Genomic DNA, 15,794 nt, shown 5'->3' with positions numbered 1-15,794 from the left:
CAAGAAAGAAGATTAAAAGACAATCCATCTGTGCTTGTAGATTCAAGTGGAAGAATCCAAGCAAGTTTTGTGGACTTTAGGACTTCATACCCGTACAGCTAACGGTATCGTGCATTTAAATTCTTTTTTGTATTTTTACGGTCTTTGCAGTTAAGTTTTTTATAACTACTGTAGCCTAATAATTTTGTGTGTTTGTGTAACTTAATTTTTTTAATTGTTAATTTAGCCCCAACATTTAATATGTCTACACTCGGTGGCGACAAGGACTCGACCGCCGTAGACTCGACTGAGTTTAAGCCTGATGATGTTCTTTGCGGTCGGGCAGGCCATTCTGGGGAGGGACCCAATAACGATGAGGCTAAGTCAGTTCGAGAGGCCCGGCATCTTAGACGGGATATTTTGACTCAAATTGGGGAACTTTCTGTAGCCCTAGGTTCTTTGAGTGATAAGTAGGAACTGTTAATTTTTAGATCTAAGTTCTCTACTTTAGAAGAGGAATTGCTGCATTTCCATGCTCTTTTGACTAAAATCTTTAACTCTGCAATCTTGGCAGAACTTCGTGATAGGGTAGATCCCGAATTTAACTCTTTAAAACATAACTTCGAACAAAAAGAAAGTGAGTCCTCAGATAGGTTGGATGCTGACATACATCCTGAGGATAGCGCCTCAAACGTAAGCACTAGGATGTCTGAGAGCTCGTCACGGATAGTTACACAAATTAACCTACAGTTAAAACGAGAGGAGCTCCAGATACAAGCTGAGGCCGAAGCGAGAGCTGAGGCCATACGAGCTGAGGCTGCTGCGAGAGCTGCAGAGGCCGCCGCCAGAGCAGCTGAGACCGCCGCGAAAGCCGAAGCGAGAGCTGCTGAGTTCGCACTCAAAGACGCTCAGTTGAGGGCTGAACAACGAAAAGAGGTAGTTTTAGCTGAATATCGATCAGAGGCGGGCTCCCGGCGTAGCTCTAAGAAGAGCTCTTCTAGGCATTCCAGAAATGAACATCAATCGTAGTTTAATTTACATAACCTTTTCCAAACGCCCGTTCAACCTGTGAGTGGACCAGGGCAATCCACACGTTTTCCAGCTGTTTCAGGAGGTCTCGGGGCCGCGGCTAAGGGTCTTCCGAATGCTGTAGAGCCAAGGTCTGTGAATTACAACCGAACTCCTCCCCCAGAGCGTACAGGTCACGGGGCCGCCATTAGCAGTAATGCTTTGCCCCCTTCACAATTTTCTGCGCCGCTAGGTTTTGATCGCCCAGCTACACGTAATTTGGGTGGTTGTGAGAGGCGTATCGCGTCTCCTGATTTTAACGTGTGTGAGGATCGTGATCGGGCTGTGCATGTGACTGAGCCCACTCAGCCCCTTAAGGGATATAGCTTGTCTTCTCCCGCTAAATCGAGTTCTCAACAGCAGGATTGCTTTTTTGAATACCAAAATAGTAGGACGTTTTTCGATAAGGCGGCCTTGATTGGTTACGATGGTAATAATATGCCATTTATCTTCTTTAAAAATTGTGTTACGGCCTTAATGGCAGCTTCGCCCTTTAAGGGGACTCGTTTGACTTTGTTACAAGCAGCTTGTGTTAGGACAGCTGCGCAAACGATTGCTAATTTGGTTTCTGACACCCCTGGCTTGTCAGAGGAAGACAGGATAGAAATGTCATTAGCTCGCTTGTCCCAGCGTTTTGGGGTTCGTGGAGGTCTTTTTGCAGAACCGGAAATTAGAAAGTATCGCTATGGTAGCAAATTGACTTCGACCTCTTCCAGTGATCTGAAAGAGTTTAAAGATGAATTGTCGCAGTGTTTGCTTTACGCGCAAGCTTATGGTCAGCGTGATAAATTAGAAGGACGTTTTGTTTTGGATTTGGCTAAGCGACTCCCGTTTGACGCTAAGCAGCGTTATCTTGACTTTTTAGGTGATCAGTATGGTGGCACTGATGAGCCTACTTTTCAGAGTTTGTTTGAATTTGTAGTACGGGAGGAAACGCGTAAGTCGACTGATTTTAGCATTATGCTAATGGGCGATTCTGGTGAGTCGCAGCAATTTAAAAAGTTTGGCAAAGGAAAATTGCCTTCATGTCCGGTTAGGCAGACGTCCGTAAAACCCCATGATGATGTGATGTCAGGGAGTTCGCAGTACTCGACTGTTGTTGGCGCACCGCGCGGTGGTGAAGCCAGACGTAAAAACCTACCGGCATGCATTTGTTGTTCGTCACGTGGTCAAGTTGAATATCATTTTTTGTCTAATTGTAAAGAATTTTTGCGCTTGACACCTAAAGATCGGAGAGATGTCATTGTGAAAGCTGGCAAATGCTTGAATTGTTTGCGCCAGCATATGGTTAGGGATTGCGTTCATGCAAATAACTGTCGTAAGTGTGGGCCTAACAACGATTGGAAATACTATTTTCTTCTGCATGATTTTTATGTGACGTCACGTGATTCTCTGGATTCTGTTGGGAAAGATGATGCTCGTGCCAGAGTTCCTGTGCGTAATGTTAAGATTGGAAATGTTAAAGCAGCTTTTAACCGCGTTACTGCTGCTCGTGTTTTGAATCCAATGACTGGCAAATCGAAGTTGGTGTATTGTCAGCATGATCCTGGTTCGCAGTTGACGTTTGTTTCGAGTGATTTGGTGTGTGAACTTGATCTTAAACCGTACGATAAAGCGTCGTTTAAAATGGATACCCTGGCTGGTCAGAAAGCCACTTGTGCTGACCTTGTCAAACTCAACATCCAGTCGTTAGAGACAGATGAACTGTTTTGTGATATAACTTCGGTGGTTAACCCAGCTTGGGCTGACGATGTTAAAACTTTACCGCATAAACAAGATTTAAATGGTTTCCGTCATTTTCATGACGTGAATATGTTTCATTTGAATGATTGTAGTACTGTAGATGTACTGATTGGCAACGACAACGCTTATTTGATGTGTGCAAAAAAAGAGTGTGTTGGTGAAAATCGTAGTGAACCACATGCTTTGCTCACTCCTCTCGGTTGGTTGGCTTGTGGTGGTAAGTCACCCTTAGATGAAAGCGTTGCTAAAGTGTGCAGAGTGCAGACGTCTTCAGAGTCGGATGTCATCTCTGGCTTTCAGCGTAAAATTGAGTCTCGTGATATGGAAATAGCAGACCTGAATAAAGTCATTCAGGATTTGACGTTGCAAAATGAAACCTGTGAATTGTCTCGCAATGATAAGTTGGCTAGAGAACTTGTAGAACCGAATATTGAGTTGAAAGATGGTCGATTTGAGATACCTGTTCCGTTGAAGGAAGATATTGATCTACCTAACAATTTTGTGTTGGCGTCAGATAGAGCTGCTGCTTTAAGAAAGAAAGCTTTAAAACAACCTGAACTTCGTGATTTCCTTACTGACACCATGAAAGATCTTAAATCAAATGGCTATATTGAGCGTACTGGTGAAGCAGGAAATGTCAAGGGATTTGAATGGTATTTACCATACTTTGTTACGTCACAATTAAAAAAGCGCATTGTTTACGATGGCAAGTCTGAATTTCGAGGAACTTGTGTTAATGATGTAATGTTTTTGGGTCCTGACTTGTTAAACCCTCTGGTAGATGTCTTGGCTAGATTTTGGCTTGGTAGATTTGGTCTCATGGCTGATGTGACTAAATGCTTCTTTCAAATAAAGTTACCTGAGTCGCAAAGGGATTTGTTTCGTATATTGTGGTTTGAAGATGATGACCTTGAAAATGGTAGGATGGTACCATTTCGTTTTTGTGTACACCCTTGGGGAATAAAGAGTAGCCCGTATATCGCTTGCTTGGCTATAAAGAAAATGATCGAGCAGAATCCCAGCAGTGCTGGTGAATTGACTCTCTGCAATATTGCAAATAATATGTACATGGATGATTTTATATTTTCGGCTGATAGCTTAGAGGAAGCTCAGCAAATCACTCATGAATCAATTGCTTTGTTTGATAGCCGTGGGTTTAAACTTGGTAAGTGGAGTGCTAACAAGGAGGCTATGATTGTCTTGTCAAATTTGGATAATGAGATGCTTTCACCTTTGATTCGTGACATTGACTTTCAGACTGAAAATATGACTTTGCCATCAGCGAAGACATTGGGTTGTGTGTGGCAAACCGAGTCTGACGAGAGGCGTATCGCATGTTCCTTAAAGCCTTTAGCTAAACACACGCGCCGAAGTATGCTCAGTCAGCTTGGACAAAATTTTGACCCGCAAGGCTTTGGAGCGCCATTTTTTCTAAAAGCACGCCTTATACTTCAGCAATTGGCGATAGACAAGTTTGATTGGGACACCGAGGTCCCTGATAGCTTTGTTAAAGAGTGGGAGTCGTGGCTTCGCTCTTTGGACCTGCTTAAGGATTTTTCGTTACCGAGATGGTATTTTGCAAACTCTGGTGTGTGCAGTCCGGATGATATTATTTCATATCAATTGCATGGGTTTAGTGATGCTTCGGCGCAAGGTGGCGCCTGGGAGGCAATGGTTAAACAATTTAAAATTGCATTTTTTCACATTTTGGACTCTTCAATTCGTAAGCCCAGTTTTATTGAACTGCTTACGTACACCAGTAGTGCCGTTCGGATCGTAAACGAACGCCCTTTGGTACCTTTGAGTGACGACCCTAGGGATTTTACTGTCATCACCCCTGCCTCACTTTTGACCCCATACTTAGACCCATACTGTGCTGTTGGGCAACCACATGATCGTGACCAATTAAGAAGGGATTATCGGTTCAATTTGTCACTTTCTCAGCAGTTTTGGAGTAAATGGATCGATTTTTACTTGCCAGGTCTTCAGGGCCGGAAAAAATGGCTAAAAATGGCCGAGAATTTGGAGCCTGGTCAACTTGTAGTGGTAGGTTCTCTCCAGGACATTGGTAAACGTGGGAAGTATCAACTTGGGAGGGTGCATGAGGTAGTTCCACAAATTAGGAAAGGGAAGCCTGTGGTTCGTAGAGCTAAAGTTGCCGTCTGCAACTATGATGAGAGTACGGGGAAAGTGAAAGTAGACTGTGTGTTGAGGGATATTTCGTGCCTCGCCCCCGTAAAGAACACCTAAGTGTTAGGGTTTGAGCCTGGTTTTGTCTGCGGTGGCCGACACTTGTCTGAGCCCAGAACAGTCGGTTATTATCGCAACCATGGTATATAGCGTCATTTTTTGCGTGTACCTAATACCTATGGTACCAATTTCATGTATCGTCGTGTTTATTCTTATTGCTGTTCATTCTTTGCATGCCCTTTGTATTTGCGTATTAACTTAAACATGAGTGATTCAAACAATTTGTGTATCATGTGTTTTTATTCATTGGCTCACAATTATCGTCAATTATTTTTTAGTTATGCCATGTCAGACTGTCATAACTAGGGGCCGCTATGTTCCAGACGGTTGTTCGCCTGGTCAAACGTCATATAAAAACCGTTCAAGTCTACTGAATATTACGTCATGGAAATTCCTAAAACATGAGCCAAAATTGCGCCATCGTTCGTAAGACTGTGTCAAACCTGTTTAAACCTGTTTCAGTTTGAGACCTGTTTGGACATAAAATATTGCGTCACGAACTGCTCTCGTGCCTTTGAGTTATCACAAAGTTTTCTGATTCATTCTCGAAGTTGTTTGTTGGAAGTCGGTCGCACATTTAACTGGTTTATTTGGTGCTTGCTAGCTGGACAAATTCTCCGTCTATTATCCAAGTAATTTGTATCGTAGTGACAGTTTTTAGAGGTGCAAGGCGTTGCATTTCGATTTCGATAGCCGCGGGCTAATTTTACAGGAATACACTTTTGAAAAGACGTTTCGAAAGAGTGTTTATTTTTCGGTCACCTACATGCAGACGAACGGATTTGGGAATCTTATGTTACAATTTTCCCACGAAGAGATTATGGTTTACCGCTGTGACCAACTTCGCAAGCTAACAATGTCTGCTAACCCTGGAGACTTTAAAACCACCAACTCGTCTCCGAAGCGTTCGCATAGGTTTTGGACAATTAAACGATGTGTCAGCCTATCACCCCGAATTCTTTGTATGCTTCATGCAACTCAACTGAATTCATGAAGTCGGATGAGTCTTTGATCATTACAACAAGTGATTTAAAGGCACGATCAATGTTAGTTTGGCTATCAGACTTGGTTGCAGCTGAAGCCACATTTTTTTCTGACAAGAAGCTATTTCGGCAATCCACATGATACCCTTGCATCAGCTGCGTGAAGGTCACTTACAGTGCTATCAACCCTTTGCCGCACAACTTCCCACAACTCATCTTGACGCCGTTCGCAGGCTTCACGTATAATTTGGTCGAGTACTTCTTGCCACCTGCACTGCCTATTCCCGACACGAATATGCTGGTCGCCAACGTTTTGGGTTTTTTGGATCTCTTTCAAGCACACAAATTTCCCCACAAAACAAACAATGTATTTTGAAGACATGGGCTCCGCTAGAGGGGGGGGGGGGGGCGGGGGTGATTACTCCCCACCAATTGGAGTGGGGGGGTAACTAATACAAAACTTCCCCCTCCCCACTAATGTAGAGATAAAAATTTAATTTTTAATATTTTTATCTCTACAAACAGGAGCCCCTGTTTGAAGATAAACCCTGGTAGTGATGACCGTCTCCTGGTCTTAGGTGGAATGTAAGACGAGTAACTTTCTGGATTTTTCCTTTTTTGCCTTTGAACCTGGAAGCTTGAAGTGTATGTTGTAGCACAGTTTCTGTGACATTTAACTGTGCATTCAGGATTCTCACTAACTTTTTCTTCAAGAAGTTCATGATACCTGTCCCCATAGATTTTGCTATGCTTAATAAAGTTTTGAATACTGACAGGACCAGTGTCTTTCAACGGTTCAGCCTTATTCTCATATCCAAATTTGGACACGAAAAAGCACTGTTCTCCATTCATGTATCACTATTGGTGATCGTACAGGTACAGGAAATTTGCGCAATGGGCTACAGCTCGTTACATACTGTACACTGTACAGTAGTAGAAAAGTTCATTGTTTATTAGCAAAAAAGGCATTGATCTTCAGCTGTTTCGGTTTTGACACGGATTTCTCTACCACATAGCGTTCAGCTTTTGCTAAATAATGTACGATTTGCTCGCTGTCGTCGTGACTTCGGAAGTATCGGTCTAGTTGTCTGATTGCCTTCAGGGCTTCTACAACGTACAACTGTTGCTTTGAGTTGTTTAAAGGTCAGCTATAAAGCTGCTTTTTACACGTGATGGTTTTTCACGCCGGAAAAAAGTTAATTCAATTAATTAAAGTCCCTGTTGCGAACGACGTAGCAAAATAAAGGGAAGACATTTTGCAAGCAGCAGCGCTAATTGAATTAAAAGACTGACCGTTCTTGGTGATGGCTTAAAGTGAGGTTATAAACGAACAAAAGACGTCTGGGGACCAATAAAGGGTGCTGTTACATGCGAATTGACGGTATAAGCGATGCTGTTGTAGCCGAACTGCAATGCACGTAAAAGATAGGAATTCTGCCGGGACCGGGCGAAATGCGACGTAATAGACGAATTGACGTTATAAACGAAGCCGTTATAGGCGAATTCTACTGTATATCGTAGCCAGTAGCGTTGACATGCATGGTCCAGTGAGTAGCCTACTTTTGGACCAGAGCCGGGGATCATTTGAAACATAGATAACATTTACCCGGAAACTTGTTGAAATGCCGAGATATTTTTATAAATATGCTCATTTTTGCACTTATAAAGCAAACACCTAACTTTTCCTTGAAAAAAAAAAGCTTTTTAGAAGCCTTGTGTTTTTCAGAGAAGGTCCGGAATTACGCTTGGTACAAGTCCCGACCTGTTTTCTCAGCAGTCCTTATCCTAGCTACTGCAATCCATCATCCTGACAGCAAATCAGATATTTTTACATTGATTCAACGTCTGTAGACGTGTGTGAAAAAAACTGATTTGCTGACTAGGCAACCTATTCTGAACCACTGCAGACGTAGAGTGTAGGCAGAGGCGTAGCAAGCGCCCTCCGACCGGAGGGGGCCCCGCAAGGAATGAGGGCCCCTAAAATGTTTGGGCGGCGCTGAATGCTCCTAACCGCTGTGCTGTGCGAAAATATTCATCAAATTAAACAACTTTTCAAAGACCACCACCAACAAGCTAAAACAAGCCAATTCTGCTCTTTGTGTTACATAGCTCTTCCAATCGTGATCTGCCTTCTACTCGCTTATATAAGAGCTAACAACAACACGGTGAAAGAGGGAGTAGTAATTTCGCTTTACATTAAAACAAAACAAAATCTGTCATCATTGGAGTTATTGCGTAACAATTGACTTTTCATTGCTCTTCGCTTCTATATCAGACCGTGTGCGACGAGTTGGTGAGCAGAAGCTATAGCAAGTAATTTAGTTGTTTAATTTTTATCGTTTCCAACGCTGAAGCGTGCTTTGTGATTTCCAAGAGAACGCATAAGAGCGGAGCTAGTAAACGAAAAGCAGCAAAAGATGTTGAGAAGGAACTTGAGAAAATTCAAATCCAAAGTTGTCAACGTATTTTACGCTGCAATCCAAAGTACAGGTACAGCGTACAGGCACATGAAACGGACAGTGGCGTTGTAAGGGGCCTCGAGTTGTGTTCGGAGGGGGCAACGTTCTTTGTTGCTACGGCCCTGAGTGTAGGCCACAATCGTTTTGATGGGTTTCAGCTTTGAAAAGCTTCGCTCAGCGCTTGCCACGGAAAGTGGAAGCGTCCTTGGAATATAACTGCTATCAGTCAACATGCTCAAACCAAGGAACACAAGCAAAAAGAATCTGCGCATGATATAGGCCAGTGATTCTTAAACTTTTTTCAGAATCCAGGATTTCCGAAATAATTTCGAGCAGCACTAAATTTTGAAAACAAGATTTCTTTTCAACTTCAATCAATACACGTAAGTAAGATAGAATATAACATTGGCAAGATTTTCCGCCTACATTGATGTTTTTGGTGTGGCGCAAGATGATTGATGAAACCGTGTCGTCATATTACACCACAATAAACATCTGGCTAATTCACAAAAATGATATAGATCAATTTCATTCAGCATTAGTTCCATTAGTAAACGTAAAGTCAATCTGATAAAGTTCTATCTATATGGATTTGATACAGTTACAGCAAAATACGATTAAAAGACAGTATTGATGTCAGGTTTGACTTTAGATATTCAAAAGCTGCATTGCAAACTGTCACCTTACTTTGGGCAAGAAAATGAACCAATATGGGCTCTTGTCAAATTATTTAAAAATATTTAAAACAATCTTTAACTATAGTTTCCATTTTTTTGTAAGTTTATTTCAAGCGCTAAATTTACAACCTAGTCATTGATAGAGTACATAAAAAGATAACCAACAGTGATGCTTTCATTTTTGTGAAAACAATGAGGTAGGAATTTGACTGCTGCACAGATGTACTACATCAATCAACGTATACATGTGTTGTTGATCTCTGTCTGTGCTTTATCTGGCTTATGCAAAAAACATAGAGGAAACAACAATTGTTACGTTAATTCGCAACCGTGACGCGGAAGAATTGAAACCTTAACTTCGCTGATTCATCGTTTGACAGGATTTTGAAAAGCTAAACTGCTTTCATGAAAATGTAAGTTATTCTAAACAATAGTTAGCAATTACAATAGCAATACATGTTAGTTAATACATTTAGCAATACATGCACGTTAAAACTTACATTGAACATAAGGAAAAAGTGTTTATGAACACACGAAACAGACTCACATGACAATTTCGTTCAACTTCCACAACTCAGAACACATTTTGTCTCGACTGATTTAGTGTAAAAAGCAGATGTTTGATGTCACAAACAAATAATAACAACCATTGCTAGATGGAAACCATCTTAAACATCTCATACAAATGGAAGCAGTTACACGTGCAGATGTGCCATAGTTGATCTTGCGAATAATCATATTAAAATAATTTGTTTAATAATCATCCTACAATTAAAATCTTTCATTGATGTATAACAAGTCAGTAAACACACTGCACAACAACTAATTGCAAATAGCAACTTTCAGTGGCGTTTGTGCAATAGCTTTGTCGGGAGTAACACTAATTCAAATGTTCAAGTCATTGAGATCATAAAATTTCTGTGTACGTCAAATGCAGTAAAAATATTGTTCTTGCAAATAAAATGCAAATATAACTCGGCTGTGTTGCCTGTTCTTATCCAACACTTCAAACATGTAATAAACAAACACATCGATTTGAACAAAAACGAAACTAGGCACAGGGTAAGCTTCACCACAATACGCAGCTTACACAGTTGCTGCTTGAAGTCTACCTCGTGACCTTCCTCAAACATGTGACCTGCCCAAATCAATCAAAATGCATGAAATTATATAATAACAAATAATTCTTTTTTGGTCATCGTAATTAAAAAAACGATTATCTCTTTTAGTCGTGAGAAATGGATAATAATGCAACATTAAAACTTATACTTCAGCATCCTATGGTACACATAAATCTCAACATACAGTAACAAAGAGAATTGTTGATGCAGTGAAAATTATTGTAAGTTTGAGAATTCATTGCCAAACATCAAATAATTTATCAGCAGATTGGGCAATGGCAATTTTGACACATTAATTAAGTTATGGTACTTGACAACAATAACAGTGCGAATGGTGCATCTACAGAATTGCATTAAAGATGGAACGACATTTATGATGGCAGATGACGGATGCAAAGTGTCTTCGGTTTTAAACTTGACAAAAGGAAAAAATGGAATAATGGATTTTATGTTGGAACAAAGCGACTGGTTGTAATTTGTTTCCATTCGTTTTAAACAAAACATTACAAATTTCACAAAAGTAAATATTTCAGGATCACAATCATGAGTAGTTTTGATTGTACGGTTGGAAAATGTCATCTCGAAAACACCATATTTCACAAAAAGTTGTAACACAATTGAATAATTTGCATTATCTTTTAGTAATGTTTTCCAAAGAATGGAAAGATTAGAAATATATTGAATGTCAGCACCATTTTTAAATAAGATTTTCAACACTTGAATGGTTTTTTCACGATGAAGATCATGAGTATAAAAAATATACTTGATGTGATTTTTCCATAATATTTTTATACTGGAGAGCAGATGATGATGCGCTCGACAAATCTTGTCAAAGCGAAGAATTGGCGCGCCATTGACACCGTAGCCATTATTTAATAATATTTCTAAACTGTGTGGTTGCGCATATTCAACAGCTGATAAAATTGGTGAAATACAACATTCAGGCATCAAATTAGTTGTATCAGATATGTCAATAAAAAACTGTAAAATGCCAATGTTACCTTTTTCAGCAGCAATGTTAATTGGCATAACATAGCTATTATAGTGTGTGTGGTGAAGCAAACTTGACTTTTTTGTATAAAGGTACTGATTAGCACCATGGTCTACCAGATACTTAATGACATTGACATCCTCAATGTTTTTCGTAGCTATATGCAGAACGCTGGAACCGGTTTTATCACAGGAATTGACATCACATCCATTTTGTACAAGCAATTTAATGATATCAAACTGTTCTTGCCTTGGATTACGGCAAACCATACAAAGAGCAGATTCTTCGTAAGCATTCTTTGTATCCTTATCTGCTCCAGCAGAGAGCACCAGCTGTATGCTTTCTAATGGGCCTTTCTGAACTGCCACATGAAGAAGAGGAAGATTGTTTTTATTTGTTTCATTTACAAGAGAAGGGAACTTATCAAGAAGAATAGAAAGCACTGAAGGATGAGCCACACTTGCACTTAAAGCAGCAATGGAATCTTCAGTACTTTCTGTATATAGATCAACAAGAACTTTCACAGTTTCAATGTGTCCATTACTTGCAGCCAATGCTAAAGGTTTTTGATTTCTCTTCCAAAAAGGTGAAGACCAGATTTTCAAAGGATCGTCTTCATTGTTTTGAGCAGCTTTTAACAATGCTTTTACACAACCTGTATGTCCTCCATTTGCAGCTTCATGAATAGGAAACCAACTTGTATAGCTGCTCTTGATAGAATAATCTTCACCTTCCTCAAGAAGCTTTTTTAACACTTTCAGATTTCCATATCTTGCAGCCAAGCCAACAGGAGAGCATTTGTCATCGTATTGATCACTAAAATAATCCATTTATGCTCAATTCAATGAATGGTATAGTTCAATGCTTTAGAAACAATTCTGATAACTGCAACAATAGTAAAAATAACGAAACTTAATCCATTGTGGAGTGAAGATTAGAGCAATGTTTTTTCACCTTATTATAAAGCAACGAGTTCCGGTATCTAATCCAGGATTTCCGAAATAATTTGGAGCAGCACTAAATTTTGAAAAGAAAATTACTTTTCAACTCCAAACAATACAGGCCAGTAAGATAGAATATAATATTGGCAAGATTTTACTTCTACATTGATGTTTTTGTTCTGGCGCGTGATGAAACCTTGTTATCATATGTTACACCACAATAAATATCAGGCTAATTAATTGATTGAATTATTATCCTCGGACTGGGAAAGCTTCTTGAAAAGCTTAATCCTGGCAGTTTCGCATAGGCTACTTGTAAAGGCTTGTATTACTGACGCAGGGCCGGTCACGCAGATTGACAGAGTGAAGTTTCCGATTTTTGAAGTTTTTTTGCCCGGAAATTATTCCATTCATTAGATGCAGCTGAATGGAGAGCAGTCCTTAACGTGCGTTGCTCAAGCGCACACCCCGAGAGTCGAACCAGCGCCGCTTGATCTTGAAGCTTCTTCCTTCCAGAAGTCACGCGCTAACCAAGTGAGCTATCGGGCGGATATTGATCAAATTCACAAAATTGATATTAGATCAATTTCATTCAGCATCAGTTAGTTCATGGCTACCTAAAGATTAGGGATTGTAGATCATAGGGATGCGAAACTTCATCCGCTTTTGGCTTATCCGCAACACTAGAAGGGTTACGTTTTTTTGTAATTTTCAAAATATTTTACTTTTTATGGGTTATATAAGAAGAGTGAAGTTGGTTTTAAAGTAATTGAAGGTTTTTAGTTGAAAGCAAGCCAGCAGTAAAGCGTAAAAAAAATGTCAAAGTGGCAATTGACCCTTCTAATGTTGAAGGAACAACGGAGTTGCGCGTCCCGTAATGTACCGTCCCTACTAAAGATACGGCCTGATTTGTCACATTTTGCAGAAATTTCCAGATTTTGCTAACTTTGGGCAAATGTTTAAATAATTTTTTCTAAAAATTCTATTTTTACGGTTTCTTTACTGTTTTCCCCAAATGACACAATAGGTTTTAACATCCTCACATGCTGAAAAACAAAGAAAATTTGATTTCGAAGATTTAAGTCAGACTGTTAACTTTCCAATAATAGTTATTCCGTTACTATCCCTTTAAGAGTCTCTACAAGTATGCGAAACTACCAGAAATAACCAATTAAGGCTTTTTCTGTCCGAGGATAAACACTCAAAACCAACCAACAATACGAGAATCGAACCAGCGCCGCGTGATCTTGAGCCGGGCGCGTAACCACTGAGCTAACGGGGCGGACTTAGTGGTTTTTGTGAAAACAATGAGGTAGGAATTCGACTGCTGCACAGATGTACTACAACAATCAACGTATACATGGGTTGTCTGTCTGTGCCTTATGCAACAAACAAACATAGAGGAAACAACAATTGTTACGTTAATTCGCAACGGTGACGCGGAAGAATTCAAACCTTAACGTCGCTGAGTCATGGTTTGACAAGATTTTGAAATGCTAAACTGCTTTCATGAAAATGTACTGTAAGTTATTCTACACAATAGGCCTAGTTAGCAATTACAATATCAATACATGTTACTTAATACAGTTAGCAATACATGCACGTTAAAATAACACTGGGCATAAGAAAAAAGTGTTTACAGTAGAATTCGCCTATAACGGCACCTCTAGGGGATTTGCAAAAACTGACGTTATAGCCGAATTGACGTTATAGACGAACTACCGCCAACTATTCCAAAACTGTCTTTTGATTAAAGAAAGAGGTGTATAATCCAGTCAGGTTTACTGAGTACCACCAAACTGACAAAAGTCACGCAGAAAATACAGTAAACAAAGAAATTGTTTAAAAAAAAAATAACCTACTGCGAAAGGTACAGGAAATTTGCGCATTACAGCTGGTTACATATAGTAGTAGAGAAGTTCGTTGTTTATTAGCAAAAAAGGCATTGATCTTCAGTTGTTTCGGTTTTGACACGGATTTTACACAGCTGTAGAGCTGCTTTTTACACGTGATAGTTTTTCACGCGGGAAAAAAAAGTTAATTTAGTTAATTAGTTTATACAGTAGCCTACTGCACGTACAACTGTTGCTTTGAGTTGTTTACAGGTCAGCTGTAGAGCTGCTTTTTACACATGATAGTTGAACGCGGGAAAAAAGTTAATTCAGTTAATTAAAGTCCCTGCTGCGAACGACGTAGCAAAATAAAGGGAAGACATTTTGCAAGCTGCAGAGCTAACTGGATTAACCCTTTCAGTGCCACGCTTTTTTTGATGAAATTTTTAGGCCGTGGCCGAGTGGTTAGCGCGTTGGGCTCGCAGTCGAGAGCCTGCATGTTCGACTCCAGCCACCCGCACTTGCTGTTGTTTCTCTGGGCAAGAAACTTTACGATAATTGCCTCTACCTAGTGATCGATTTCGAGTAATGGGTAGTACCAAATTTAAGTCATAAGTAAAGTAGACAACCGGAAACAGACATTGCTGTCGGCTGCAGCGTGGGTCAGGTGTATGTCGGAAGGCGTACACCGATGCATAGCGCTCAAGTCCGCTTTCCGCAATGCAGGATAAAGATAAACAAACAAACAAGGATTTAGCTTGAGCAAAGGCTTTGATTTTGAACTGCTGTATTTTGAGAACCGTAACTGCTAGAAAAACAATCAAAACATGAAAGTTGTTGCATTTTCAACAGTCTTTTACAGTATGTTTACAAATTTTGTGTATTTTCTTTTTAAAATGCCTTAAATTACTAAAGTTTCTGACAAACTACAAAAATTCTGCGTTTTTTTGACTATTTTTCGCTTCCGTTTAAATATCGGAAAAAATTTTTCAAACTGCGATAAACTTCACCGGTAGATGTCAGGCAAGTACTACGCTTGTCGCACAAAGGTTGTCACGGAGATATTGACGCGTTTTGCGAAGAAAGAACTGGATATACCTCACTTTACACAAAAAATGACAGTTTTTTGTAAATAATTGATAATTGCAGAAAAAATTTAAATACAAACCTAGTAATTTCTTTCAACTTTTAGACAATACAAGTCTTCCTCTTTCTAAAACAGTCAGACTCATGCAGTTTGACAAACAAAAAGACCAGATTTATCTTTTTTTCAAATGACCGTTCGTGGTGAAGGCGATGGCATAAAGTGACGTTATAACGAACAAAATACGTCTGGGGACCAATAAAGGGTGCTGTTACATGCGAATTGACGTTATAGGCGATGCTGTTGTAGCCGAACTACAATGTACGTAAAAGATAGGAATTCTGCCGGGACCGAGCGAAATGTGACGTAATAGGCGAATTGACGTTATAGACGAAGCCGATATAGGCGAATTCTACTGTATAAACACACGAAACAGAATCACAAGACAATTTCGTTCAACTTCCACAATTCAGAACACATTTGGTCTCGACTCATTTAGTGTAAAAAGCAGACGTTTGATGTTACAAACAAACGATAATAATCATTCCTTAATAGAAACCATCTTGAAAATATCACACGAATAGAAAGCAGTGACACGTGCAGATGTGCCATAGTTGTTCGTGCGAATAATCATATTAAAATAATTAGTTTATAATAATAGATATG

At 39.7% G+C, this 15,794-nt stretch overlaps 1 protein-coding gene across 1 annotated transcript; it reads right to left on the bottom strand.

The window, feature by feature from the left end:
* Nucleotides 1–5,978: 5,978 nt before the first annotated feature.
* On the bottom strand, nucleotides 5,979–12,101 carry LOC145783927 (ankyrin repeat and SOCS box protein 3-like). The gene is made up of 2 exons (XM_082595689.1): nucleotides 11,282–12,101; nucleotides 5,979–6,046 (listed from the first exon to the last, which is right to left on the bottom strand). Exons 1-2 carry the CDS (start codon nucleotides 12,099–12,101, stop codon nucleotides 5,979–5,981), a joined length of 888 nt encoding a protein of 295 aa, XP_082451815.1.
* Between the last annotated feature and the right edge of the window lie 3,693 nt (nucleotides 12,102–15,794).

Source organism: Aplidium turbinatum, chromosome 15 (assembly GCF_918807975.1).
Source record: "Aplidium turbinatum chromosome 15, kaAplTurb1.1, whole genome shotgun sequence".
In the NCBI taxonomy this organism is placed as follows: Eukaryota; Metazoa; Chordata; class Ascidiacea; order Aplousobranchia; family Polyclinidae; genus Aplidium; species Aplidium turbinatum.
The sequence above is the reverse complement of the archived record's forward strand: the minus strand, read 5'-3'. Positions and strand labels throughout refer to the sequence as shown.

Excerpts from the sequence above, each read along its gene's own strand:
- LOC145783927 (XM_082595689.1), bottom strand. The coding sequence starts at position 12,101 with ATGGATTATTTTAGTGATCAATACGATGACAAATGCTCTCCTGTTGGC. Across the intron at positions 6,047-11,281 it reads TAACATTGCTGCTGAAAAAG|ACTCATCCGACTTCATGAAT; the intron begins GTAACATTGGCA and ends TAATGATCAAAG.